General features: G+C 42.3%; 1 protein-coding gene across 1 annotated transcript in view; it reads left to right on the top strand.

Moving 5' to 3' along the window:
- llgl2 (LLGL scribble cell polarity complex component 2) overlaps positions 1-25,333 on the top strand; it is a 30,613-nt gene that overhangs the window by 1,266 nt on the left and 4,014 nt on the right. The window contains exons 2-24 of the mRNA XM_054598716.1: positions 8,880-9,000; positions 10,605-10,702; positions 11,792-11,873; positions 12,320-12,435; positions 13,125-13,283; positions 14,407-14,569; positions 14,703-14,835; positions 14,938-14,992; positions 15,210-15,364; positions 16,376-16,587; positions 17,930-17,997; positions 18,143-18,296; positions 19,329-19,433; positions 19,889-19,984; positions 20,113-20,309; positions 21,290-21,437; positions 21,567-21,714; positions 22,111-22,227; positions 22,342-22,508; positions 22,999-23,263; positions 24,085-24,235; positions 24,333-24,361; positions 24,579-24,626. Coding sequence (XP_054454691.1) covers positions 8,926-9,000; positions 10,605-10,702; positions 11,792-11,873; positions 12,320-12,435; positions 13,125-13,283; positions 14,407-14,569; positions 14,703-14,835; positions 14,938-14,992; positions 15,210-15,364; positions 16,376-16,587; positions 17,930-17,997; positions 18,143-18,296; positions 19,329-19,433; positions 19,889-19,984; positions 20,113-20,309; positions 21,290-21,437; positions 21,567-21,714; positions 22,111-22,227; positions 22,342-22,508; positions 22,999-23,263; positions 24,085-24,235; positions 24,333-24,361; positions 24,579-24,626 — 2,941 coding nt within the window. The 5' untranslated portion in view covers positions 8,880-8,925. The remainder of the gene's footprint in view (positions 1-8,879; positions 9,001-10,604; positions 10,703-11,791; positions 11,874-12,319; positions 12,436-13,124; positions 13,284-14,406; positions 14,570-14,702; positions 14,836-14,937; positions 14,993-15,209; positions 15,365-16,375; positions 16,588-17,929; positions 17,998-18,142; positions 18,297-19,328; positions 19,434-19,888; positions 19,985-20,112; positions 20,310-21,289; positions 21,438-21,566; positions 21,715-22,110; positions 22,228-22,341; positions 22,509-22,998; positions 23,264-24,084; positions 24,236-24,332; positions 24,362-24,578; positions 24,627-25,333) is intronic.

The raw sequence follows: 25,333 nt of genomic DNA, 5'->3' as shown, positions 1-25,333 counted from the left end.
AGTCGGCCATATATATATATATATATATATATATATATATATATATATATATATATATATATATATATAGTCCTCCTGTCTCTTTAAATCATTGTATCATAGTTTGGTCAACTTTGACAGGCGGTAAGTGTCATTCAAGGAGTCCCATAATCTGGACAGGATACTGCTTGAAGGACAAAGGCTGTGTCCTTGCAACTCCACCTGCATCAGCACAAGACTAGTCCAAACAAAAAAAGCCTTTGTTCTCAACAGCTATTCCACCTGCATGGTAAAGTCCACCTGCAGCCATTATGGAGGCAAAATAAATGGCCGCTCCCAGATCAGTGTGTTTTGTAGAGGAGTAGGCTTCCTGAGTTGCACAGATGATGTGAATATACATGCAGGAAACCTTTTTTGAAACGGAAAGTTAATTTTTCTAACCTGACACCGGTGAGAACGGTGTCAAAGAGGTGTCCCTTGCTTGTAAACTTCAAACATAGCGCCTGGCTCGAGACAGTCACGCTGTGTTTGGCGCTGTTAACTGTTAACCTGATTCCTGTTTTCACCTCTCCCCAATGTGCAACACATTATCTGGCAGGAAAATAAGCTTTTTTTTCTTCTTCTCTCGCTTGCTAATGGAATTGCACAGGAAGTAGAAATGCTGCAGATCATTCCCCTTTGCTCATTCTCTTTATGGCAGATATGCCAGGACAGAGCTCATTGTGAGAATGTAGTCTGTATGTTGTGTTGTGTTTTAGAATGGCGTTAATATAATCAAAGTCCACATGAAAACCCACAGGATGCATATCCAATACATTTCTCTTGTTTTGGGGAATGTTTTTTTTTTCTCTGGGCCTCCTTATTTTGGCAATTATATTATGCTAAAGACCCAGAGGCAGGGTTGAATAATTTGAGGAAAATTTCTCATTGGGATTCAACTTCCAACTATTTTCTATATGTTTCTATACGAAAAATGTATAAAGGCAAACATTTGACAGCTTCTCAAATTAGTTTTTATTTGATATATTATGTAAACTAGATTGTTATGTACAGGTGGCGGAAAAAGCACGCAGTTTGAATACATCACCTTGGGCTGATCGAAATAATAAAGGGAATCTTTTCCATTTTTTTTTTCTATAACCTAATGATTAAACAATTAGTATGCTGATTCATCAATAATGAATAAGGTGCTAATTTCAGTCTTTCTACAGGTCTGTGTTTGTAGTCTACATGATATTAATCAAGATATGATTGTACCGATCATACAAGCTCATGTTTTTTTTGTTGGAAGTTTTTCTAATACTAGTTCAAACTTGACTTTACTCTGTTTAAACTTAATGATGATATTTAATTGGATAATGTACAGCGAGCAGGTCATTATTAGAAAAGAGACCCCGACAGGACAAGCAGGACCCCAAAGTAAGGCGGTCCAGTTACTTAAGACACAAATTATTGATTTAAAAATTTGATTTACTGATTAAAAAATAATTTTATTGCTTCAGCTAAAAAAATAAAAAATACTATAATTTTTTTAATAGTCCACTCCTTGTGTATGGAGATCAGAACTGTGTCCATAGCAGTGGTCTGTTATTCACAGCGGCAGTGTGCTATAAAGAAATAACAGACTGTAGGGTGCTGTAAGTGACCAATCAGAATGGATTATTCAACCAAACAGTTTAATGCTTATTGAAAACAGCTTCATAGTTGACTCATTAGGGTGGTAATAACATGTTGCTGGTAAGTCACCAATTAAAATGTTTTAATATGTGACTGATGTCACATAATGGTACTGTTGCTGTTGTCTGCACTGTAACTAAGTATGAGGTATTTGGCCCCAACAATTAAGGAAATGATTTGAATAAGAACGCTACTTAGACATGGTTTCAAAGTGATGTGGCTGTATTATTCAGACAGGTGTAGTATATTAGTATATGTAGAGCCCAAACACAGAAGTGGTTTGGCAGCAAATTGATTTTTCCACATTCAAAAGGCGACCGCACTTCTTTTTTTGGCAATGCGTGTTTTTAACACTTGTGTCCAAGAACACGCTGACACATTCAATCACTAGTTAACTGGGACACCACCTGATCCATAACACCAGTGTTCTCTGACACTCCCCTCATCATCAGTCCTTATCCCGCAGAAGACATCCTGTATTCTGACCCAACAGTTGAACCACGTCTTTTATGACGATGCATTTTATGTAATTCCCCCTATTCCAATTACAGTTTACCAAAGTGCATTAAAGCCAACAAAGGAAGCCACCTTTTAAATTCTCTGTTAAGTCCCTTTCATGGGTGCAGTTATCCTAATTTCACTACTGTCAGTGACAATCTGAGTGTAAACATTGTCCTGGTCAGCCCCCCCCCCCCTCCTCTGTGTCTCCCTGGTTCTGATTACAGGAAAGAGGCAGTGAGTTGGTGGGAGATACGATATCCTATCGGCCACGCCCAAAGCTGACAAGATCTCATGTTTGCTCTGTTGGGGACAGTGGAAGGAAGCGTTTCCTGTAACGTTTGCCGTGCACGACGGCCTCCCCCCTGCTCCGTCTTGTCAGCCGCATTCTTCTGTCCAGCACCGTCTGTCTCAGCCAAGTGTCAGCACAACACACCTGATGGCTTTCACACTGCTCACAATCCCCCCCCCTCCCACCTCCCCACCCCACCCCTTCCTCCCTTCCTTCCCTCCACTCCCACTGCAGCCGATCTGAAACAAAATCGAGCCCGGCACACCAGCCAACGCTGACCTGAGGGTACTCCTCAGCCCGACCAAGAATAGCTCAGGGATGTCCAGCCAGAGATCACAGAGAGGTGTCAAAGATGTGCACTTTACATTTTATTTGGTGCCTTATCAACTGTGTGTGTGTGTGATGATGCGATCAGCCCATGTGTGCAAGCCAGTTCTCTCTACAGCAGCTGTCAAACCGGTTCTGCGCCGTGTGCGTGCGCGCGCGCCTGCTTGTCTGTCTGTCTGTCTGTAAGTCTTCTGCAGCTGCATTTGAAAACCATAAATATGAATGAAAGTGTCTGTACTTTAACACTATGACTTGATCAGGTGTCACTCGTGGAGTGGCTGATTATCTTTGCACCTTTTTTTTTTATTTATTGTGTTTTGCACTCTCTTGCAACAAATGCCAGCCCAGCTGCTGATTGCAGTAGCTCTGAAGAATGTTTTGGATTTCCAGGCATTTCCTGGCCGTTCACAGTTACTCCGAGGCGCTATGCTAGCTATGTCGTTGACAGACGCAGTCCATGCAGCAGCTCTGCTGGTCGAGCCACCTCCTCCTCTTGAGGGTTGTTATTGTCGTGTTCAGGCATGTTTATGCACCTTTCCTCCGTTGACTCCCTTCTCAACTCAGATGGCTCGGTTGATATGCTGGGAATTTGATGACATCACCCAAGTGCAGGGAACGAAGGATAACACAATTTAACCGAAGGACATTTGGGATGGTGTATTGGGCCGCCGAGGTGACACATTCAAAGCAGAGTGAGCTGCTGAATGTGACCCGTGTGTGAAGAGTCAATAAGCCAGTTTAATTTGCTATCAAAGGTAAATACTGTGCGTCACCTCATTCCGCTGAGAGATGAGCTCACCACAAATCAAACAATGCGATGAAAGTCTCAGCATATGGCCATCATGCGCCAGTTTCTCAACACATAAGTTCATTGCTCCCCTACTGCCAAGTGGAATTCCTGGGAAAATCCATATCTGAAAGTAGAACTAGGCCACGTCACTGTGCAGAGCTCTGCTGAAACTGGCCGCTCTCTTTCTGTGTTGCTCACTTCTGAGCTGCCATTGTTCTTCTGATTTAACCTGAAACTATCAGATACTTCCCTGTCACAATAACAACCTTTTTCGCAGTCATGTAAACGTGTGTGTGTGTGTGTGTGTGTTAAACCGTCTGTTTCTCCAACAATAGAGCAAACTTGAACAATTCCACACAGTTCTGAGTATTAATACACATGAAAGACTCTACCATAATTTGGAATATATATATATATATTTTTAATTCAAGATATGCTAAGGTTGAACCTATAGAAAGAAAATCTTGCATATAAAACTTATATTTTATTAGGCTTTATTTCTAAAGAACACAGATAAACATAAGGGCCACATGTGTGCTAACTTGAGACAGAATACACACAAATTTTCTTTTTTTTTATCTAATATGGATACATGAGGCATTTTGGAATGAAACCCACATTAATAGATTGATGTCTTGGTTCGGACCCCGGAGTCTTTATGTATTCCTTTCATAAATTTTGGTACAAATCAACCCGTTGCGCACAACGTGATTGGTTGATTCTTTTTATAACAAAATTGACACCGTTCCCAAGAAAAGTGCCACTTTTTGCAACGTTAAAGTGAGCTGTTGGCAGCCGATAAACAGCAGTCCCGCTAGGAGCTAAGCTTAACGGGCTTTATTCCCCAAAAATGCCATTGTGCTAGCTGGACAAAGCGCATCATGTAAGATGACGTTACATTTGTGAATATAACAAAGCTGTACATACAAACTTACAGGCATTGTAGCTTCTCAGAGTCGTCACTTTTGCGACTTTTGGGTGCGTTATGAATCTTATTCCGTCTTGAACCTCAAGACGGAATAAGTGGGCGGCTGTGGCACATGAGGTAGAGCGCTGAGGTAGAGCGCTTGTCCCGTAACCACAAGGTTGGTGGTTCAAACCCCTCTACCGGCAACATGCCGAGGTGTCCTTGAGCAAGACACCTAACCCCAAGTTGCTCCCCGGGCGCTTCATTGCAGCCCACTGCTCCTCCGGGATGGGTTAAATGCAGAGAATTGTAATTTCCCCATTGTGGGACTAATAAAGGATTGATTATTATTATTATTATTATTATTATTAAAGGTTTCACGACAACATACAACTTTCTTCACGTGCAAAGTTATTACCTTGTCTAACATCATAATGTAATTTGTTGCACATTCAAACTGGATCAAAAATTGATTCATCTCTATATATTTTTTAGCAAATAAACGCCACATTGGTCAAACCGTATTTCTATTCTTGTATTGTGATCATCGACTGTATATAAGAAGTGGACGCAGTCATCGTGACATCACCCGTTGGTTTGTGTACTGCTGTTATGAAACCTCCAGTTACAAGATTTTTTCTTGGATTATGGCCATCTTCATGTTGGTTTCTTTTGCAACTAATGAACGGAGGTTACAATATTTGAAATGCAGAGGAATGTCGTAGAGACGGTGTAAATGGTTCTGGTAGCAGCAGTGACCTGTCAATCACAGAAAGCCCACCCTAAAGCATACCCTGCTTTATGGTCTATTTGAATCTAAATGGACCATCATTTACTAAATAAACATCATGCTGTATTGAAGAAGACTTGAAACTAGAGATTGAGACCATACACTTACTGAGGGAATAAATCAAGTAAGAAGTAGGGTCATTTTCTCATAGACTTCTATACAATCAGCCTTTTTGTTGCATTACTGTATCAGCTTGTTGAACATTCAGTTGACTCGTATAGGCCACAGCCAGACTGTACAAGACGCTAAAATAGAGAGAGCAGAGGAGGAGGTTAATCTAACCGTCTGAACCGACAGCCTTAAACATCACTGCTGTTCACATAATTGTGACGTTTGTTCCCAGCCTTGGCCTTTTGATAAGTAGCTGCTGCAGAAATAACACCCGGGTGCTTTTAATGAACGGGCAATTTGTGCTCTAATGTCTGTCAGGTTACTTGAAAGGCAGCAATTAATCTGGTCGGAGAGAAACGACCGGGGGATTAGGACGTCTGAGGACTGCAGAGGGAGAACTCCTACCTGCCGTGTAGCGTGTGCCGATCGGCTGTTTCCTACAGAATGAACCCAAGCTTTCCCGTACTGGTTGTTGGCTTTCGCCGTTTAACGTGAGGGTTACATTGCTACTCTGGTTTTCCATCAGCAGATTCCTCTCGTAGCCCTTAGAAGCCGGAGTGTTTGCGAAGCGGACCTCCCACTCTGCCATTGTCAGCAGAGCTTATGGCTTTGAGCTCCCTCTTTTCTGCTCCGCTGCTTCTCCTGGGACCGTCTCACATGCACACATGCATGCATGCATGCACGCGCACACACCAACGCACACTTACTGTGTCTAAGGAGTACAAGCTTGTAACCCGCCCTAAGAACAAGCATGTTAGTTGCTGATCAACCTCCAGTTGAGTACTCTGAGGGTTGTAATTGGCCGCTCAGTTGTCACGGTACTTGCAGTCTCAGTCAGAGTTACTGAAATCATTTTTGCTAAGAAATCAAGATATATCCTTTTGGAGTTTGTTTAGACCTGTGTGCCAATTTGGTCCAAATTGTCATAAACAAAAAGGATTGGATTGTGCGCGTGCGTGCTTGTCCTACACAAATCCAAAGAACCGTTCATCCAATCTGCTTCACTCTCAGCCGGTGTATCAATAAGGACCCAAGGGAGTGCCTTGTGGTGCAATTTGGACACACGACACTATCAATATCAATAAACTTTGAATGAAGGACTGAACAACGCTCTGTACAGCAGCGGGGGGGCGGAGTTCCATAGCTCCACACACTGAGTCGACGATGTCACCTGCAGCAGGCCTTTTTTTTGTGAGTTTTAGGATTTGTTGAACAACCAATTATACTTGATGACATTTCCCAGGATTCTGGCCTGTTGGACGATCCAGCAGTGCTTAAGACTTTCCTAAAAAAACATTTTACTGGGCTAACAAGAATTGAACATCCGACTTAACTCCAAGGAAGACGTGCGTATTGTCAAACCCAAACAGACGGCTTCACGTACACACACTTGAGTGTATTGTTAAAGGTACAAATATCATAACCTATGTATGTTAGAATGCTCAGTACCATTACAGTTACTTCACCAGTAGACAACTATTTGTCTAGTTGAGAAAGTCAATCTGCCCTCGTAAAGGACCAGTAAATTAGCCTTTTTTTTCTTTGCGGAAGCTACAGTTGGAAATGTAGTGAGTCAAGGCCTCACCGCTGATATGAGGGTAATACCAGAACTATGTCTCGGTTTGGACCGAGGTGAATGAGCTGGCTCAGACGGAAAATCGTGACTCATCATGGCACAGGGCCTTTTGTCACACACTTGTGACACTGCGGATCAAATGTCCAACTGCAGTTATGAGTTTTCCCGTCCGCTCCTGCTTTGCAAAGCTGCTTTTTCTTTTTTTTTCTTTTTTCTTTTACATAGTTTGAGTGTCAATGAGTGAAGGAGACAGAGAGCCGAGGGCCTCAGAGAGACAGAAGACGAGGCTTAGAGGCCTTTACGGCGCTGTGTGGTGGAACCTTTTAGCGAGCAGCGTGGAGCCTTTAGCCACCGGTACGTGTGCTCAGTTAAAAACGCTCAGTCTTGTTAATGTTTTAGTTGAGTTCCTATGTGTTGCTTAAAAAAATAGAATGGAAGAATGAAGTTTTTCCATTGCTTTGTTTTCCTGCTTTGTCCTTTCCTTTCCTTTCCCTTCTTTCTCTGAAGAGGCCTCTATGAAGTGGGCCTTTGTGCGTCGCAGGTGTTTTTATCAGCAGACGTGTTCTACTAAGGAAGGGTGGGTGTGTGTGGGTGTGTGTGTGGTGGCCAAACAATAGTTTCTTAGTCCTGCCCTGACTGACCTCTGGCTCTTTATCTTTTGTTTTGGGGGGGGCAGCCTGGAACCCACCCATGTGTGTGCGTGTGTGTTAGTTCACTGATGCCAAGAGGAGTAGGGCCAGACTCCACCTCTAGAGTTTCATTCTCTCATCTTCAGTTTTCATCCACCTGAGGCTCCATAGATTCAGGAGCTGGGGCCTCACCCAAATGAGATAGTCACAATTTTTTTCTAAAATAGCATAACTGTTAATTAACTCCTTTTGAGGCTTATGATAATTCTAGCAAACTAATCTGAGGCTAGAATGTGAAATTATTTTTTTCTGATATTACACATCAGAATTTCTTGATATTGTCTCCCATCGTTTTGAAGTGAACTTGGTCTGTTGAAACGGGAAGCTTCTCCTTGACACTCTGATGTGGTGTACTGTCTATTTTTTTTGTCAGATTGGTCTTTTGGAACGTATTCTTCATTATTGAATTTGACAATTTATCTTTTTATTATCATTCATTTTATTTATTATTATCTCTGCCAGGCGTAGGTCTTCTGGAGAGGTTATGTGTGTGGTGTGAGTCCGTGGGTGAGTGACTGAGTGTGCACCTCTGTGTCTGTCCACAGCTAATCTCTCATTCTGCTGCAGCAAACTGCATAATATTTTGGGGTGATCAGTCGTGGTTGCAGTACTCTGCTGTACCTTACCCGCCACTCGAGCCCAGCTATAAGGCACTGTTTATATTCATTCAATCACACAATACAGACTGCACTGTACGGAGTACACTTTTCTAGTTTAGTATGTTTTCATTTTGTTTTATTTGTTTATTTATTATTGACAGACCAACTTGATTGAATTAATTGTTAACTGTAAGGTCGCTTTTATTTTAAAGTCACTAACATTTTTTACCGTAAATTCTAGTGTATATACAGTATACGGAAGCAAAACAACTCTGAGGAGATAGTTGGTCTTTTTGCAGTGGAGGCTGGCTTGACTACAGTCTTCTGCACTGGGAGCCGTTTTCAGTGATGAGACGGATTTACGGTGCCGCTACCTTTTAGCAGAGATCGTTTTGTGGCATATTTGCAGAGTCTGTTCCACATCTGCCATCCACCGAACCACCACCAGCTGTTTTCTTTTTTTTTTTTTTTTTTTTTTTTTTTTTTTTTCACTTCCACTATCTCATCCCGTTTAAGTAGATTTAACTTGGATGCAAAAATTGGATAGCACTTAATCTGTGTGCCACGTAAAGAGAGAAATGAACGGCAGTCATTTGTAATTCATCACTCTATTCCGACCCTTACCTCTTGTTTCCTCCCTGCAGTGTGCGTCAGTGGGCCCCTCAGGCTCCCCGCTGGGGCCGAGTCAGGATGAAGAGGTTCAGGCGACACGGCCAGGAGTCCCAGAGAGATCGACTCAAACAGGAGCTCTTCCAGTTCAACAAGGCAAGTACTAACAACTTTATTTGTATAGCGTCTTCAAAAACAGAGTTAACCAAGTGATTTGACAAACAAAGCAAGGCAATATAATAACAGAAAGCTCAACAGTGAGGCCCAACAAAAGCAAGACAAACTAAGGAAAGAATTAAACCATGATAAAACAGTACAATAGATGAAACAATAAAACCAATCCATTCAATAAGAACAAACTGTAATAATATATAGAATAAATTAATAAATTAGAGCAGTAAAAATAAGTGATTTTAAAAAAGAGATTAGTGATTATGCAAGCCTCATCGCCCCATGCAGTTCATTCCGAAACCCAGGGGCCCTGATGGTAAAAATCACCTTTTAGTTTTGAGCCTTGACTTGAGAACAGCCAGCCTTTTTAAAGATGGACCAGCTGTTCTCGTTGTAGTGACAAGCTGCTCGTCCAAGGTTTGCTTAACTTGAAAAAAATAAATACAAATGCCAGCATTTATTGGTCAAGATTCTTATTGTCGATTAACTGTTAAACGGTTAATTATTAACATCTCTAGTTTGGTGCATTTGCACTGCAGAGAGCTGCACTGCCTTATCAGCATCCACACTGGATTTGCCAGATGTTACCTGCTGTTAACGATAGCTTGATAAGCTACCATTTTGTCATTTTGTGTTTACACCTACTGTGACTTGATAAATAACAAAAAGATTGTGGGTAAATGGGCCTATTTCCTCCTTTCTGAGCAATGTTCATTTGAATGATGATTCACGGAAAAAGCAAAACAAACATTCCAAATACAAAACATTCAATGTTTCATGATTAAGTGCTCTACGGTCACTAGGCAAAAAGACAGAAGTTCTTTTTAATGTGCAAGGCCAGATGAAAGGCCAGTTCCACAGAGAAACCCAGACACATATTTATTTAAAGAACAGAACATGTGATATAGATAATACATGCAGCTGACACAAATGTCAGATGTGATAAGAATATGACTCAGTGGAGATGAAAAATGTGACTGGATTTTCTGTTTATAAACCTTGTGCACTTGTCAGTATTATTATTTATCTACATAGGAGGCATTATTTATTTGCGTATGGTTTTGATCTTGGCTTTTATTGTGGAGCACTTTGTAAAGTCAGAATTTTAGTGCTTGAATCTGAATCCTAGATTACCTCTGACTTGAAATGATGATGGCTGCTGTTGATGGTTATTAGGTAGATGTAATAAAATAATGATAATTCAGAAGCCAGCAGGGCTGGCGATAAGATAAGCATTATGATACAGGGAATACAATTTTATATATTGCGATCTATTGCAATACTGTTAGCTAAGCCATATGGAAAATCTAATTTCAGGAAAACTGTCATAGTATTAAAGAATACTCCATTTGTGCATTCAATTCAAAACTTTTGTATGCAACCCGAGCAAAGGAACTATAATTTGCCCAGTAAAGAAAATAAATAAAACATAAACAAAATAAATAAACCTTTCTATTTCTTGTCCACATGCTGTTATCTGCAGGTTGTTGTTTTTTCCCCTGCAGTCTGTCTTTCCTGTCATTTTCTCAGCCGGGTCTCACCATAACCCCCCCCCCCCCCTCCTGTCTGTCCACTCTCTCCCCCTTCAGACAGTGGAGCATGGATTCCCCCACCAGCCCAGCGCTCTGGGCTACAGTCCTGCCCTCCAGCTGCTGGCCATCGGCACCCGCTCCGGGGCCATCAAACTGTATCCTTCACTCAACGTGTGTGTGTGTGTGTGTGTGTGTGTGTGTGTGTGTGTGGGTGTGGGTGTGTGTGGGGGTGTGGTGTGTGTGTGTAAATAGTTGCCAGGTAGGAATCTGTCTTGTTTGAACATGAGGCAGGTTCGGTGCTAATGAGCAGCTGTGACGCCGCCAAATCCTTGTCTGCGGTTCACATGGGTACCTGTTTCAGGTGCTTTTCATTTTTTCCCACGCTGCGGCTCAACGGCGCCCCGTCACTCTCAAGACAGCGGAGTCTTGTGTCGCCCCGTCCCTGTCGCACAATTCGGCTCATTGACGGTGCTGCGGAGCCAGTCCGTACACTCTCCCCATTGACACAGAGAGACACACACTGGTTTTGATGCCCTCCTCCATTAGGGCAATCCATTCATACAATGCAGCAGATTGTTCCAGGATAAAAAAAAAACTGCAAGAGGGCACAGATGAAGGGAAATCTTTGAGCGAATATTATGATCATAAAGTGCAGGATGCTTCAGACTGAGTCAAAGAACAGAGCGGCTACTGTTCCTTGACATGCAGAACACAAATCATTTGATGATGTGTTGTGATTCCCTCTGAAAGGATGATGTAGTGTCTCCACACTGTTTTGGTTTTTTGACCAACATTGCGATAGAGATTTAAATTTGGTCGGTTCAACTGGAGTTTTGAATTTGTTGTCTGCATACTAGCACAGAAGATATGTTTGTATCAGCCATAATCACATGTTCATATGTGACTAGAATCAGAAGAAATGATGCACCTGCCTGTTTGTTTAGGTCATTGCGTAGTTCTTTTAAAAGAACAGTGTTAACTAAACAGTGTTCGCTTTGTCAGCACTGTAGGCATCGTTAGCTGCTAGCCACTGGCTCAGCCGTCGCCATGTTGAGAGTTGTGTGGAAGCATGAGATATGCTTGGAATTTCGAATTTAGCAACGTTAAAGTCAGATTTCAAGATTCTTTTAGATCACTTCCCCAGTCCATGTTGTGCACCTATTTAACAATATATGCCAAATAATATTTCTTATTTATAATTTATAAATTCAATCATTATCAGTGTGTCCTTGACCAGCTGTCAGATATGGAGCTCCAGGTGTGGAGTTCATGGGTCTACATGATGAGAATGCTGCCGTGACTCAGGTGCACTTCCTCCCCCACCAGGTACAGTCAAAGAACATTAAATAGTAGTAGTTCTGCTTTTTAAAGGTACTATGAGGAACTTTTAACTGGTTATGAAAACACTCTAAATGTGATACTGACGCCTCTATATGACCATCTATATGTGCCGTCAGGTTTGATTCCGTCATAATTAGATTATATCATGCATGCAGGAAGGGGGTCACTAGAGAACCAGGACCAGGACTGCGCTAGGCAGAAAATGAGAGGTTTTCTAAATGGAGTCTGGCGTTCGGAGACACTACCACTTTTGTCCACAGGGACCGCCAAACATCTACACAAAATGAAAGTTCCTCGTAGTAGCTTTAAAGTACTCTGCCTTGTTTTCATAGAGGAGACGTTTTGTTTGTATGGATTGGTATTCCCACCTAGATGCCTTTTTTAATATTTTTTTTTTTGGACAGTATTGATTGATTGTGTCTTATGTTTAGGTTGAACTGGTGACTCTGCTGGATGACAACAGTCTGCACATGTGGACTTTAAGAGCTCACAAGGGACTCTCTGAACTTCTGGAGATAGGACGTTTCACTCTCACTGGACCACCTGGGTAATACACACAGACACACTTCTACAGGTTTATCACCTTTCTTGACCCTTTTCCACTGCAGGTAGTTTTCAAGGAACCTTTTTTGGGAACCTCTGAATTGTATCAACCTAAGGATATTAGCTCCAGTTGTGGTTTGCTGAGTGTCTAGTTTGTGCCCCGAAATGTTCCTCGTCCTGAGGTAGTACCTCCCCATAGTCAACCAGTTATCAGGATGGACCAAACACAGACCTCTAGACTGGAACAACATGGCTGATTTTGTTCCTGGGTCTCCTAACTTCTTGGAATTATTTGTTCCAAAAGGCATATCCGTTAAGGCACCGCATACCAAGCCAGTTTGATACATTTCTATATAAACATGCTACACTAGAGCAGCAATGATTACTAGATTAATCAGTTAGCCAATGGGAAGAAAATGAATCTGCAATTATTTAGATAATTAATTTCAGCCATTTTTCGAGACATACATTTCAAACCAGTTTGCTGGTTCAGCTTCTTAACTGTGAGGGTTTTATGCAATGTCTTTTCCATATTATAGTAAACTGAATAGCTTCTCGGTTTTGTACCTTTTTGACGAATTATTTCTGACATTTTATAGACCAAATGATCATCGGGACAATATCCGGCAGGTTAGCTGTCCTTCATTCCCCCAAGTGATCTCACCGCCTTCTTCCTCTTCTCCTCCTCCTCAGTGCCCCTCCAAGTGTGACCAGAGTGACAGCAGTGCTGGCTCACTCCTCAGGGGAGCTGCTGCTGTTGGGAACAGAAGGAGGACACGTCTTCATAGTGGAGGTCCCCGGGTTCAGAGAGCTGGAAGAGAGGAATATTAGCCTCGACCAAGTGGCCAGCAGGTGGGCAACCACATACACACATCATCTATAGCCTCCATCTCACGTCATCATTACAAAGAGCCAGAGAGGGAGAAATTCCTGCGCAACTGTCCCAGTTAATATAAAAAGTCTACAAATCAACAGCATCCTTTATCGATGTGTCCAGGATCTGTCTCGCCAACAGTATACCAGATTCCATTCATATGAAATAGACCTGGGTGTTTCTGTTCAGTCTAAGCTGCAAAGCAAGTCGGCATGTATCGTGTGTGTTTGACCATGTGAGACCTCTTTTTGTTTATGATCCCTAAATCCATCTTAACTGTTAAAGACAAAACCGCCTGTAGATCAGTTGTTTTGAAATGAGGTTGTATCAGGTACGGACAGGTAGAAACAGACAGGAGTACCAGCACCGTGCAAAGCAATGTACTGCTGTGGACACCTAAAAGAGTTAAAATCAGTTTTAAGCGTACGCTTTATTTAGAATATTTTCACCACTTTACGTTGCTGTTAGACAGTTCTTTCTAACGGGGGAATTCCAGCTGTTATCTATGCTTCCTTCAAAGCCACAAGACTCTTTCGACAAAACCAGTTATTTTACCTCCCTGCACACTGGACTTGCTGGTCTACCACTTGCTCGATCATTTAGTTTGTTTTGCTAGTTGCATTACTTCGGTGGTTTTTAAAGAGTTAGTTTGGATTCAGCAGTCCCACAATAACACAGTAGAAGTAATGCATCGAGTTAGCGGTACAGCGGAGACTTCTATATTCTGCGAGGTCAAATGACTATGAAGATGGCAATGTAGGTAATACACTGTCGATAAAGTGTGATGTTAAGTTTTTTTTTTTTTTTACAGTTTGTTCACCTGAATGCTGTCTCCCCAGATTAACTCAACATAAGTGCACTGACTTGAAAAAACAACACAAGCTGACTGTTCTGTAGCTTTCCCTTTTATATATTTTTCTCCACTGTGGAAATGCACAGCAGCGCACTTTATTTCAAATGGATTGCATTTGTAATGATCGTTCATACTAAACTGCTATCGCACAAACACACCTGAAGATCAATAATGAGGTTGATGTTTTGTCCCCCGGCCTCACTCTTTTCTCTCGCCCGTGTTCATCCTCTCTGTGCCGTCTCCTCCAGTGTACCGGACGACTACATCGGCCGCAGGAATTTGGAACACGTGGAGGCCTTAACGGAGAACCCGGTCATCCCCAACCAGGTCGTTATTGGCTACGGACGAGGTCTCATGGTCATATGGGACCTGGAGAAGCAGCGTGCCATCCAGCACATCCGCGCCACCCAGGTGACTGTTCTGTAGCTCAGCGTGAGGCCTGCGACCGGAACAGAATACCAGTCAGTCAGGAATTAACCGGGGTCATAACAAGCATGCTTAATCTCGGTATTTGCCTTTGTGTATTTTTCCTACGTAACCGTAGCAACTGGAGAGCGTGTGGTGGACAGAGGACGGAGGCTACATTCTCAGTTCGCACAGCGATGGAAGTTACTGTCGATGGATGACGAGCGGAGAGGATGTGAATGAGGAGGAGGAGAAATCAGACATTCCTTATGGTGAGGACAGAGAGGCGCCCACTGCATATTTTTTTCCTTACTGCATGAAATTGTTCTTTTTTGTTTGTAAGGCTGATGATGACTCGTATTTTATTGCTGCAGGACATTTCCCCTGCAAGGCCATTTCTAAAATAGTTCAGCTACCGACAGAAGAAGGGTGAGTTTATTCATCCGTCATTTTTTTCTCCCTCAGTGAAAGTCAAACGTCCTCGCCGTTCTAATGTTTAACTCGGATTCCCAGATGTGTTACATGACCTAATGTTACACATTAATCACTGTGCAAACTGAACTGAACTTGAACCTATACGCGTGTGTGTGTGTGTGTGTGTGTGTGTGTGTGTGTGTGTGTGCGTGCGTGTGTGTGTGTGCACTAGGCCTCCATTCCTGCTGTTCAGCGGTGGGATGCCCAGGGCCAGCTACGGGGACAGACACTGCATCACAGTGATCCACAGTAAAACACACGTGGCTCTGGACTTCACCTCCCGGATCATTGACTTCTTCGCCATCAGAGGCGGACCACAGCACACAGGCAGGCGAAACACAGACAGACAGACAGACAGACAGACAGACAGACAGACAGACAGACAGACAGACAGACAGACAGACAGACAGACCAAAACAAACGGCAAAATCACTCTGCTCAGGGAGGCTTGAATTGCAAATCTGCTTTGATTCAGATTTTGTGCGTTTTTAGTAGGCAAGCATGAAAAGTAAAGCAAAAGTCTGATCCACATTTTCTCTTTTCTTTTTTTCTTTTTTTAAAACTGGTTTTCATTGTTTTCCCTCTGTACCCTGAAGTTGTAGGGAAACTTTGACACCTGGTATGTCGACACTCATTTCAGTAACCTGATGAGTCAGTTATAATAACTTCATTTTGGAGGCCCCTGTGGACAAAAGTGGTAGTGTTTTAGAGCACCAGAGTCCCTTTAGAAAACCTCTCATTTTACTACAGTCTGACCTTCTGCTCTGCATAGTTATGGTCCTGGTTTTCCCGTGCCTCCCTTCCCTCCAGCGAGCCCAGCAATACAGCCCGGGCCTCCAGCATCGTGGTGTCAGTGTTCGCTCAAAGACTCAGTACTTTCTTTGATGAAGTTGTTAAGTGCTGAAGTGTGTCCGCAGCACTGAGTCTAGTACTAACAGTTGGCATAGAAGTCATAGAAGATTTGGCTGCATGCTCCATGAAGAGGACCCGCCCCTTTAGACCTTTTACTGTGGGAAGAACAATAAAACTCCATTGTATTTTCTGTAACTAAGCAACCAAGCACAGAGTGGTCAATCTGCTTTCCTTTTTACCCCAGAACATGTTCATGTCTGTGGAGATTGTTTTCTAAAACAGAAACCTTTTAGTGTGGCTGTAGCTTTGGCCACAACATGAAAAATACTACTCGAGTAATAATAAAAAATAAGCTCACTAGAGATTAGATTGGATCTTTAGACAGCAGCCATGTGAAAATGGGCTGAGGAACTGCTTTAACTGCTAGACAGCCGACCAAATATGTATTTATTCATTTGTTTATTGCTCTTTTCTGTCGGTCTGCAGGAGACCCCTGTGCGCTGGTGGTCCTGGTAGAGGAGGAGCTGGTAGTGATTGACCTGCAGACGGAGGGCTGGCCGGTCATCCAGACGCCATACCTGGTCCCCCTCCACAGCTCCGCCATCACCTGCTCCCACCACGTCTCCGCCATCCCCCTCAAACTGTGGGAGCGGGTCCTCGCCGCCGGAGGCCTGCAGAGCACGCACTACTCCAAAAAGGTACGCCAAAGAGTCTCATTGAGTTTGTGATTTTTAAACATCACTTTGTTTCTCGTCACGATCATTTGTCGCTGCTTTTGTCACGGCACTAGGAGTTTGTAGATGAATATTAGTAGCTAATTAGGGGTGTCTATATAGCAGATTTTCACTGCACAACTATCATGGCCAAAAATAATTCAAGATACTGATATTCTCATGATATCTGTAGAAAATGTAACGGAATAAAAAATAAAGCCATCAGTCAACCTCACCTTTACCTTTGTTCATTATGCCCTTTTTTTGCGTGGAGGAAGAGTCACCATAATTGTGTAAAAATTATTTGAGAGGTTCTGGATAATTTACACAAAATGATTACATGTGTATTATTAACATGATATCAATATTTCATTTTTGAAGTATCAAGGTTAACGTCAATATCTTTATATGGCGACACCCCTATAACAAATATTGTTGACTTATTGCCAGTATAAATGGAGGCTTTCTAAGCCTTAATTGTGTAAGCTAGCTTCATTACTTGTTCACATGATGTTTCATTTTCTTTAGTGATAAGTTAATGAAACTAGAAATGAGATACATTTTAGTCCCATCTCATCAGCGTTGACCTTTTATTTATTTATATATAGAGAGATGGATAGATATCTCTATCTATCTCTGTTTTAAACATTGACAATAAGTTCATTACTTTTTGACCAGAGCAACTGGCTACAGTATAACACGGGTGGAAATAAATGGACATAATGATTTTCCAGCCAGGTTTTCCAGCTTCATTACCTCAGTGCTCATTTGCACTGCATGGTTCAGCTCAGCTCTACTCAATTTTGGTACCAGTTCTATTTTTTTTTTTCTCAAAGGAATCTTCCTTTTGTTTTCTGTGAGCAATCACAGCATGATGTTAATAAATATTAGCGAATTAGCAATATCCCCACACACTCAACTGGTGTTTATTTAAAATCCAGAGTCCATTTTATCCGACCGAGTAAAAAATGCTGTCGATTCCTAGAGCAAGACAGATCTCAAGTGCTACAGCACTGTCTTCTAGTTTTGGCCCAGCTCCCTTGGCGGTACCAAAGAAGAAGTACTGTTGCTAATGGAAAACTAGAAAAGAGCAGGTTTAAACATATGTGCATGCACATCACTGTCTTAAAGTACAACACAAGTACACAACAATGTATTGGTACCTCTGAAAAGACACTTTCACCCAGATATGAAACCTCCCCAAAGGCGTTCATCATATATGGTATGCTGCATCCCAAATATGGACGCATTCCTTCATCTCTGGTTCAACAGATGGCATTAAGTTGGTATTATTGTTAAACTTTTCATTTCCCCTCTCTCCATGCAGCCATGGCCAATAACAGGAGGACAGAACCTGGCCCCAGACCCTCCACAGAGAGACCTGCTGCTCACAGGGTCAGTTCTCAACTCTGGAAAACATCAATTGGAACGTCCCCTTGACAGATTTGACAATATCCTGTTTATTTATTTGTGTGTGTGTGTGTGTGTATGTGTGTGTGTGTGTGTGTGTGTGTGTGTGTATGTGTGTGTGTGTATGTAGGCACGAGGATGGGACGGTGCGTTTCTGGGACGCATCCGGAGTCTGTCTGTATCCCATGTATAAGTTGAGCACAGCGGGAGTGTTCCACACAGACGCCGACCCCAATGACAACATGAACCAAGGCACCGAAGGAGAGTGGCCGCCATTCAGAAAGGTGTGTGTGTGTGTGTGTTTCTCAGCAGTTCTTGATGTTGAAGAAGCTCGAAGCTACAGTTTATAAGGTGTCAATGAGCTGTAACAATCAAGACTGAAGCAGGAGAGCTGCTGGCTACTGGCTGATTCATACATTAATATTAACCATCCTTAAAGAGTAATCAACCAATCCTAGACATAAATATCTGCTTACTCTTCACAGTAGTACTTCCTTTACGATTCTATTTGATTCTTGGGGTCAAGGGATTCAAATTGTTACTCGATTCAGTACATCGGGGTGCTAATCTCAGGATCTACTCCAGTCCATTCGCCAAGAAATGCAGTGTGGCAACTTGTGGCATGGAAGTGGAGTAAAATATCAGATAATAGAGTTTTTTTTCCATCTAAAAAAAAGTTATTTAGTTGTTACATTTATTCATGATAAACTTGCACAAATACGCAACACTAAAAGTTTTTAGTATTTCTGAAGTTCTGTGTCTTCAAGACTAATACCTTCAAATTTATACGAAATAGAAATGCTGTGTGTTGCATAAATATAATTTGTAGGCTTACGCTACCAGGCTTCAAAACATTTCTAAAATAAATTGTACGTGAAATAACAAAACTGGTATTTTGTGTGATTTTTTTTCATCAAATCACACAGTAATGCTTGACTTTTTGTGAAGGATTACTGTCCACCAGTAGCATAATCAAGGTTATTTTGTTTAAAGAGAGAGAAATGAGAAAATAACCCTGATGCCCTCAGAGAGTTTGTGTCAAACCGTCTTAGTTCCTAACTGCAGGTTGATATCAGTAAGGTGTGGGTGTTCAATCACGGAGAGTCTAACAAAAGGAGTTGCATCATGGGAATTTTAGGATCGTTTTTGGAGCTAGATTCATAGTAAGGGCTTTAAGTCATGCCGCTTTGACTATTTATTTTTTTTATTTTATTTTATTTTATTTTTTTAAATCTATCTCCTATAAGTCTCCCAACTTGTATACAAGTAAAACACAAAATTGCTGCTGTACTTATCGTTTTTGACTTTTTTCCCAGGTCGGCTGTTTTGACCCCTACAGCGACGACCCACGGCTCGGCATTCAGAAGATCCACCTTTGTAAATACAGCGGTTATCTGACTGTAGCTGGCACTGCAGGACAGGTGAGATGGCTGTTGAACATCAACTGTGATTAATTAAAGTGTCACTCTGAACTTCTGACTGAGCATGTTGTCTGAAAGAGAAACGTACAAGGGGGTAACGTGCTCCTTCTACTTTAAAGGATAATTCTGGTTTATAACAACATGAATCTGTCTTTCCTAGTTTTAACCGTCATTTCCATCAGTTCTGAGAACATCGTTCTCACCAAGCTATCTGCTGAGATCTCATTGCTTTGATGTTTCCTAATTTCCTTGACACATGCATTGTGTTTAGGGTTTAATAAAGTATGAGAGGTCGGTCAGGTGTACACTCTGTATCGAGGGCGTCTTTTTTGTCAACCTCTCCCTTCACTGGTGCCGGCGTAATGGACAGAACCGGATGGAACTTGGTGTCCTTTTTTAAGCTGCGTTCTTCTCAGTAACTCGTGTTCCACCATGTCCTGCGTTTGTCTCTCCAGATCCTGGTGCTGGAGCTCAACGACGAGGCGGCGGAGCAGACGGTCGAGGCTAAAGTTGTGGATCTGCTGCAGGGCCAAGAGGGCTTCCGCTGGAAGGTAATGAGCGGCATCGGCCTCGTTACCGTACCAACAAATGCGTTAATCGTGACTTCTACCATTTCAACTCCTTACCCATCGCCACCCTGAACAATGTGATATCTTGTTGTTTTCTTCTGGTCGATTAGGGCCACACTCAGCTGGACGTGCGAGAGGAGCCGGTGCTGTTTCCTCCAGGCTTCCAGCCTTTCGCTCTGGTCCAGTGCCAGCCCCCCGCCGTGATCACCGCCCTCACCCTGCACTCGGAGTGGAAGCTGGTGGCCTTCGGCACCAGCCACGGCTTCGGCCTCTACGACTACCAACAGAAGAACAACGTCCTCGTCAAGTAAGGAGACGCAGAGGGAGAGATCACGTAGGAAGTTTACACCCACCAGAGATCGTCCGTTAATGTTTTTAGTTTAGTCTCTGCAGGTTTCTGTTAGGTGATTTGTGGATCCAGTCTTTATGTCCAAGTTAAAGTCTATTTTAAATAGCATATAAACTCATATTTTCACACGCAAAATGACTTAAGAGATTGCACTAGGTCAAAATACGGCACACATTAGGGTTAGCTGGATTTTAATAAGTATTATATTGTGACGAGCTGCTCCTGCATATCTGCGTTCCTTCTTTTGAACCCTCAGTTTACTGCTGTTGAGAGACTTTATACAGTAGTGCTCGTATCACCATACAGGCAGAGTTACCAGTATGTTGAAACCTTCATTATTGTGGGTAATGAATCATCATCATCATATAGTCTTAATTCTTTTCGGTCCTCATTTATAATTTTTCCAAAAAGAAAGCACATAAAAATAGATGAATAACAATAAGGCATTAGATTTAAGGGAAATCAAAAAATATTCTGACTGAAAAGGTGTAGGCTAAAGTTAAGCTCATTATACACGTTCACATTTGATTTTTCATATTCTGATAGGCAACCCTTTCATGTCTAGGTTAGACTATACAGTTCCAAACATAAACAAATATATATAATAATAATAATTTGCAAAGTGTACTGCACATTCTTAATTACCCTAGTGTTTTTTTAAAAGTTACTACGAGAAACTTTTAACTAGTTCTAAAACGGTCTCAATGTAACACGAATGTGTCTATATGGCCTACATGAGTGTCTTTCTAAAAAATATTTTTTTATTCCTGTCCTATACCCCTAAATTCATTCTGGCGTTCTCTAATTTCCAACACCCTCCGAATATAGTCAAGATGCAAATGAGCATGCAAGTAGATACATAGCACGTTGGTTTAGTTTTTAATAATAATTACAATGAAGTGCATTCATGTGTTACCTCAGTATTCTCCCAATCGTAGGTGCACCCTAAACCCCAGTGACCAGCTGGCCATGGAGGGTCCTCTGTCCAGGGTGAAGAGCATAAAGAAATCCCTCCGACAGTCCTTCAGGAGAATCAGACGCAGCAGGGTCTCGCTAAGGAAACATCACGTCAACAACGCCGCCAAGGTCAGCTCTACAGCTCCCTGGTCGTTCAGCAGTACTGAGGCAGAAAGTAGACTGCAAGGCCCTACCTTCCTGTCACCTCCTTAAATCTTTTATTTCCATTCCAACCTTGATCCTCTTCTCTCCGAGTAGCTGCAGGAGGCCAACGCTCGTCTGGAGGCTGAGCTGGCAGAGATGGAGCTGGCTCCGGTCCAGAGGAAGATCGAAGCGCGCTCCTCGGACGACTCGTTCACCGGCCTCGTGCGGACCATCTACTTCGCCGACACCTTCCTCTCAGACAGTGAGTCCCACCCAGGCAGCCACCTTGTGTTCTGCCAAGTGAAGTCAATGCGGAACTGCCTTAAAGCTGCATTCTCTCTAATGTCCATCAGGGGGCGACTCCTCTGGTTGTATAGAAGTCTATGAGAAAATGACTCTACTTCTCTCTTGATTTATTCCCTCAGTAAACATTGTAAACATGAGTTTATGGTCTCAATCTCTAGTTTCAAGTCTTCTTCAATACAGTATGCTGTTAATTTAGTTGTTTACGGTCCCATTTAGAGCATGATGACTCAACCACTATTTTATACTATGTTCTATGATCACACGGTCCAAACTGAACACAGCCCATTCTTTAACTACCGTTTAAACGCGCCGTACCTCAAGGTTTCTTACGCGTCTCCTAATTCTCTTGCAGGTTCACATAACACGCCCTCCCTATGGGCAGGGACCAACGGCGGCTGCGTGTATGCATACATGCTCCGCCTTCCCGCTGTAGAGCGCAGAGCGGACGAACCAGTCACCGCACAGCCGGGTGAGAAACAAAATAGTTTTTCGATGTTTTGGTGGGATGGACTGCTTCCTCATGTCTGTCCTCCCGTTCTAATGTTCTCTCCCCCTCCTTTCTTTTTCCTCCTTTTATATCCAGCTAAGGAGATCCAGCTGATGCACCGGGCCCCCGTAGTCGGTATAGTGGTGCTGGACGGTCACGGGGCTCCTCTCCCTGAGCCCCTCGAGGTGGCCCACGACCTGGCTCGCTCGCCCGACATGCAGGGCTCACACCACCTGGTGGTTATATCTGAGGAGCAGTTCAAGGTCAGACACACTCACACACGCACACGCACACACACACACACGCACAGGCTCTTGAACCTTCTCACACACTACAAAAACCCATTATCATCATTATCGGCAGATAGAATACATATGTCGTGATTGCACTACTTCAGTTTGCCGAAATAAATATTTGCGGTTAAGATCAGCTTCCAGTTATTGCTGACACACACTACCAATAGGTTGTACAGATTTTAGGGTTATGCAGCATTTGGTGCTCCAAAACAAATACCCACGGAGGCCCTGAAGTACCATTTCTATTATGTCAATGTTAAAGATCAGTAGAATAGAATTTATTCAAGACCCGTAGATGCCTTAAATTAAGATAATATTCTAGTCATCTTCAAGAATAAGATGTTAAAACATAGTTCATTTCTAAAAATGAATCTCTAACAAACTATAGTGGCATTAAATAGTGCTCGGCTATGTGGAGAAAAGCGTTCTTCGGCTGACCGTGTTATTGCGTTTTCAGGTTTTCACCCTGCCAAAGGTAAGCGCCAAGATGAAGCTTAAGCTGACGGCCATGGACGGCTCCAGGGTACGGCGGGTGGGCGTGGCCTGGTTCGGCAGCAGCCGGTCGGAGGACTACGGCGAGAGCGGTCTAGTGGTCCTGACCAACCAGGGCGACGTCCATGTGGTGTCGCTGCCCACCGTGAAGATGCAGGTCCACTACCCCTGCGTGCGGCGAGAGGACGTCAGTGGCATCGCTTCATGCGTCTTCACCAAGCAGGGCCAGGGTAAAGACAGTCTACACACACACACACACACACACACACACACACACACACACACACACACACACACACACACACACACATCTGTACTTCCCTCAGCGATTAACCATACAGCTACAGGTCCAAGAGCAGGTATTCAGAAACTAAAACAGCGTAGATGCATAAGAATGTAAAATGCTGACCAATCAGAGCAGACTGGGCTTTTCACCCATGGGATGAATGAAGATATATTCAGGCAGTTTTAAGGCAGAGGAGAAATAAAAAAAATCTTTTTTAAAACTAAAGCATGGAAACAAACCCAAATTAACACTTTTAACCTGAAAATGAGCATTATACGTCCTTTAAATTTCAGCTTAGTTTAGATTGTAGTCAAAAAATAGTTCATGTATTATATGAACTATTTTTAAAAAATAAAACGGTATGTTAGGTTCACAAAATATGGTCCATGTCAATAAAGGGATATTGCAGGGATACATGAAGATTCTGTACATGGTAAACAAAATATTTTGTATTTTATTTTTTATGATGCAGTACTTGTTGACCACATGCTACTTTAGTTTTTTCTTAGCAGTCTAAAAATCATTCATAAATCATAACTCATGCAACTTCTGCTGCTTTCAAGAAATATATTTGGTATAATTTAAAAATAATCAACTCTACTTTGCTCAGAAGGCCCGTTCAGTAAACGTATAGTCTCCTTGCTGTCATCAAGTCTGTTGAAACAAAAAGCAGTTGTTTTCATCATGTTTTTACCTTCAAGTAAGTTCTCTGACCAAATGATTGCTCAGTTTAGAAACCGTCTGTGTTCCGTTTTCCTCCCTCAGGCTTCTACCTAATCTCCCCATCTGAGTTTGAGCGGTTCTCTCTGTCAGCCCGGTACCTGGTGGAGCCTCGCTGTCTGGTGGAGGTTCCTCTTCATACCGGCTCCTCCACCAAACGTAGGCCACAGCCCGATGGAGCTTCATCTGCTCATAGGTATAAATCTTTCTGTGTTTCTGTATTTTACTCTTATTGAAAGTCACAATTTCTTTCAGTACCCATGAGTATTTTTCTTTTTCTGTCCTTCTTCTAGAATTGCCAAACAAGAAAGTGAGGATGCAGGTAAAACGTCTGTCGAGACTTCTAAATGCAAAAGAGCCCAGCTTCATTCTTAAACATGCATGTGCCTCTGGCTGAGGAAAAACTACATGTCCTCATGTAGAGTTCTGTTCCATGTTGTTAAACTCTTGTGCTTGTGCCGTCTGTCTGTTGTTACACACACCTTGTTTGTGGCCGACTGTAATAATGTGTCTTCTGCCTGCTGCCCTGTGTGTTCCAGAAAGTGCAGCTAGACGTGTTATGGAGCATGCTTTGCTGAATGACGAGAGTGAGTACCGGAGAGACGGAACTATGAAGTAGTAATATGATCCAGGAACAGAGGGGCCCCTCTGTTACTGTGTTTGAACCCTTTTAAGCAGAGACACCCTAGGTGAATAGGCTAACAAATGTCACTAATAGATATCACCATGAAACTTCCAAAGTTGATTACTTACATTAAGATACATTATCTTGTTAAATATGCACATTTTTGCATACATTTCCAGAACAGAAATCTGAACACCAGATAAAGCCAGGTTCAAAATTCTTGTTTTGTTTTGTTTCAATTTTAGACTTAAAGATTTTTACATTATGGAACTAATTTAGAGAAAACAGCCTTTAAAGAGATGTTTTTGGGGAATTAAATACATTTTAAGACCCTACGGGTGAAAAGGGTTAAATAATGTACGAATAGATATCACCATGCAACTTCCCCAGTTGATTATTTGCATAAAGACAGTTGGAACATAAAAAGTTTTCATAAATGTAATGGTAAACTATCCAAATGAGCCATTATCTAATGTGAACTTTAAGTGAATTTAGGGGAAATCTACAGACACAAATAGACAAAGTATTAAAATAAATAATGTTTTCTTTCGACTAGTCTAAAAATAGAAAACTCTAGATTGACCAGTGCATTAATAATAAAAATCCTTTTCCTCGGGTGTCTCTCTTTAAAAAAAACTAATATCAACTATAGTTTAACCATGCGCTGCC

Source organism: Anoplopoma fimbria, chromosome 5 (assembly GCF_027596085.1).
Source record: "Anoplopoma fimbria isolate UVic2021 breed Golden Eagle Sablefish chromosome 5, Afim_UVic_2022, whole genome shotgun sequence".
Taxonomy (NCBI): domain Eukaryota; kingdom Metazoa; phylum Chordata; class Actinopteri; order Perciformes; family Anoplopomatidae; genus Anoplopoma; species Anoplopoma fimbria.
The sequence above is the reverse complement of the archived record's forward strand: the minus strand, read 5'-3'. Positions and strand labels throughout refer to the sequence as shown.